This window comes from Dermacentor silvarum, chromosome 6 (assembly GCF_013339745.2).
Source record: "Dermacentor silvarum isolate Dsil-2018 chromosome 6, BIME_Dsil_1.4, whole genome shotgun sequence".
Lineage (NCBI taxonomy): Eukaryota > Metazoa > Arthropoda > Arachnida > Ixodida > Ixodidae > Dermacentor > Dermacentor silvarum.
In genome coordinates, this window is record NC_051159.1 from 48,016,547 (window position 1) to 48,020,611 (window position 4,065).

The window sequence follows — 4,065 nt, forward strand, 5'->3', positions numbered from 1 at the left end:
GAAAGCTTCGCCTCATGTCGATTCAAGCAAGTGCATTGGATCTGCATCATATTTTTTGGCAATCCTGCTGGCTGTCCTAGCCATTACTGGGTGGCCACATTTTGTACATTTCAACACAAAGTTGAATAAATGACTCTAGTGCAATATATTTAAAAAAAGATGCTTGCATCACTGCACGTATAACAATCAGAACATGACACAAACACATGCACATGCACATAAGATGCACACAAATGATAAATACATAAACAGATGGAATCAGCTAGCCACCACCTATTGAAAAAAAATAGCACAGGACTACGTATAACCATTCCCCTTGCCAGGTACATGGGCTATAGGAGAAACACACGTGCAACCTAGCAGTTACCTCGAGGTAGCAGCTATGGACGCTTTTGCATTCGCATCTGGCCACTCAACCACTCAAGTGTATTCAGTGTGCAATTTTACTTAGGCACACTTTTTATTGTCTATATCTCAAAAATTTATAGTGGCTCCTCAAAATTTTGAGAATGTTTGGATTCTGAGGCTTCCAAAGGTAAATATTTTTACTCCATTTTCGTTCAAGGTGAAGGCTGATACAAAAGATTAGAGATATTGTCAGTGCCCCTCACTTTCTCTCAGAACATAAGTAGTCTGTTATTGAGATTCTAGCAGCTTTTCAACAGCAAGAAAGGGAATCAGCTTCCCCTGTTTTCAGCATTGGGTTATTGCAGGCAATTCAGGGAGGCATAAAGTTTTGCTAATACAATCGGTTCGGGAATACCAGATTAGACTGTACCTTGACACTTTCCTAGCACTTTCTTATTTTGGTCAAATAACCTAGTTTGAAATGGCTCCAGTTAGCATGCTCTAACATTGGTCTAATACAGGTTAAGTACATGACTAGCTTAACAGACTGGGATGCTGGCTTTCATTTCCAGGAAAGGAATCATAGCACCTGCTCCAGTTGCATAGGTTTTTGGTTATCTGGGGTATTCAGGCTCACTTGAAGGATAACGTGCTGAAGCATGTAGAAGCACACGCATACCATTAGCGGATAGTTTCGATAGCTTCTTACCTTACACTTGCCACCATGAATACAAAATTCTAGCGTTCGATTTTGTTATTAAACAAACAAACGTACTCCTAACAAGGTATTTTAATGTTAGCCGTGTGGCTACGCGGCTGCGCTACGTACTGCAGCATATTAACTTAAGCTTCTTGATACAGATTCACAGTACACTAACAGCGCACGAAACAGGACGAGAAAATAGACGACGCCCATGTGTGCCAGAATGATACGATACTACGTACACAAGTGACTGCAGCTCCTAAAAATGTGGTGTCGGCTTTTACGCCTTTCGAAATATTCAGAGAGCACTTGTATGAATAATTACAGCACAGGCGCCGAGACGGACGAGCCAGGCTGGCGCTAAGATAAACGTTCACAAGACAAATTCTATTGCGCGTTCAGTAATTACACACAGATCATTTGCGGCTTTGTTCAGGGGACGTGAGCTTTTCGGTTGGTGCTTGATGCTAAGTTTGGTGCAACAATATTGCTAGGAGCAGGAACCGGTAATGCGCAATCACGAGCAATACACACACATGCGTTTTTCAGAAGCTGACTTTAATCACGGGTAGCGCGAGGGTCTCTGCGTTGACATGACGACTTCGCTGCAGCCGAATTCCGAATACTGCATATGCGATGAATACAGCTACAGGGGCTTGTTGATAGGTCCTCTTGTAATTTGTTTAACCGCAGGAAGAACGACACAGGCATAAAACACACACGAGACAGCACACAACGCTGAACGACCGCCTGCGAACAGCTGTTTACGTCCGCCATTTCTCCTCGTATTGAACTTCACAAACCGCTGTTGCGCACGCCAAAACAAATTAAACTTTGAAGCGTTTTAGGGGCGAAGCTCCTTAGGGTGTGGGTCTGTCCCTCCTCTGTAGTATGTAGTAGTAGTAGTAGTAGTCGTCGTCGTAGTAGTCGTCGTTGTCGTAGTATAGGTAGCCACGTCTACTTTTATAAGAAAAAAAATTCCAAAAGTTGTGTCCGTAGCGCGGAATCGAACCAGGGACCCCTCGCTTCCGAACGCGCGGCGCTAACCACTACGCACCGAAGCGCACATGGACACACGCACCACGATGACAATAAATACCCAACATTAACGAAAGACTGCGCGTTTCTAACGCGTTTGTGCTAGCGCGTTACGGCCCGTGATGATGATGATGAAAAACCTTTATTTCATTAACACGGAGGAAGCTTGAGGTGGCCTGGAGGGGGCCACCTTTCACACTCACTAGGTGGGCTCCTCATTACAGGAGCCCATTGGCGGCCGCCGCGGCTTGTGCTCGGTCGACCAGGGCCTTCTGACTCGCCAGGTCGGAGCAGCCGAGCAGGGCTGCCTCCCAGTCCTCCCGGGTGGGGTTTGGTTTTGGGTTGAGGTTCGGGGTTGATTGGCATGCCCACACCATGTGGAATATGTCCGAAGACTTCTCCGCACAGTGCGGGCATTTTCCTGTACAGGCAGAATCAAAGTGCTTTAAAACTGCCGGGCACAGTAGTGTTTTGGTGTAAAGGCGGAGGAGTGTACGTTCCTCTGCCTTTGTAAGGCCCTTACAGGGCTTAGGATAAATTGCGTGGCCGAATTGGTATAGTTGAGTAATTTCTCGAAAAGTTAGGGCCGGATTGGGTTCGGGATCCATTTCGGAAGGGTCTGAAGGCGTTGCCCGGAGAGTGAGCGCGCGGGCAGCGGCGTCTGCCGTTTCGTTGCCTTCGAGGCCCATATGAGCAGGAGCCCATACGATCATTCGAGACGCGGGGGCCCCGAGGTAGTCACTGTTTTGAAGGATGCGAGATGCAATGAGAGGAATGTACCCCTGTTCAATATTTCTGCAGGCCCCTCTCGAGTCGGTAATGATGACGCGCGAGTCCTGGTCTGCGGCAGCTAGCGCGATGGCAACTTCCCCCGCATGTGTTATGTCTTGAGCTCTGAATGATAGGCCATTTAGCGCGACGTTTTCATGGACGACTGCGGCCGTGTACCACCCCCCATGGTGAGGGCCGGAGGCGTCCACGTAGAAGATTCCGTGTTTGTTCCCATAGTGGCGGGCCAGTGCCTCCGCCCGCGCAAGGCGTCGGCCACTGTGGTCGTCACGTGTCATGTTGGCCGGAAGAGGCCGCACGTGCAGGGCGTACCTACAGACTTCGGGGATGCGTACGCACTCTTCCGTCAGTGTTGGGTGCTGGATGTGTAGTCGGGCTAATAGGCGGCGTCCCGACGGCGTCTTTGAAAGTCTTGTATATTGATTTGTCAAGTGTGCCTCCCGGAGCTCCGCGAAAGTGTTCACCATCCCCAGGCCCATGAGGCGGTGGTTGGACGTGGTTATCGGGAGATCAAGGGCACGCTTCTACATCTTCCTGAGAATCACCTCGAGGGCGTTCTCGTCATACTTGCGCAGGTGGAGGTAAGGAGTCGAGTAGAGGACTCGACTGGTCACGAATGCATGCGCCAGCCGCAAGGCGTCTTTGCACCGTAACCCCCCGCGTTTGTTGGAAACCCGGCGGACCATCCGGCCCACCTGGTCCCCCACCTTACGCAATTTGGCTGTTGTTGTATCAACTCGTTTGTGTTTGTGGATAAAGAGACCAAGCACTCGAATCTCATCGTGTTCGGGTATCGGGCCGCTGGCCAGGAATAGCTCAATTTGGTGGTGCACTTAGGGCACGGGCGAATGTGCACAAATTCGGATTTTAATGGGGAGCACTGAAGGCCGCAGCGGTGGGCGTAGACGTCCACGATCTCCGCCGCTTGCTGCAGGTTGGCCTCAATGTCTCCAACCGACCCGTGTTTGGCCCAGATGGTTATGTCGTCGGCGTACAGCGCGTGCTGAACGCCTTCGACCTTCGCCAGCTGAGCCGGAAACTTCATCATGGCCAGAATAAAAAGTAACGGCGAGAGGACCGCGCCCTGTGGGGTACCTCTCGTTCCCAATTGATAGGGGTCATGTTCTTCGTCTTGGATTCGGATGAAAGATTGTCGATCCGAGAGAAATTGCTTGACATACTGGAAT

The 4,065-nt window shown here is 49.7% G+C and overlaps 1 protein-coding gene across 1 annotated transcript; it reads right to left on the minus strand.

Moving 5' to 3' along the window:
• Nucleotides 1-2,305: 2,305 nt before the first annotated feature.
• On the minus strand, nucleotides 2,306-3,156 carry LOC125946121 (uncharacterized). Its single transcript, XM_049668606.1, has one exon. The coding sequence runs from the start codon at nucleotides 3,154-3,156 to the stop codon at nucleotides 2,308-2,310; it is 849 nt and encodes a 282-aa protein (XP_049524563.1). The 3' UTR covers nucleotides 2,306-2,307.
• Nucleotides 3,157-4,065: the final 909 nt, after the last annotated feature.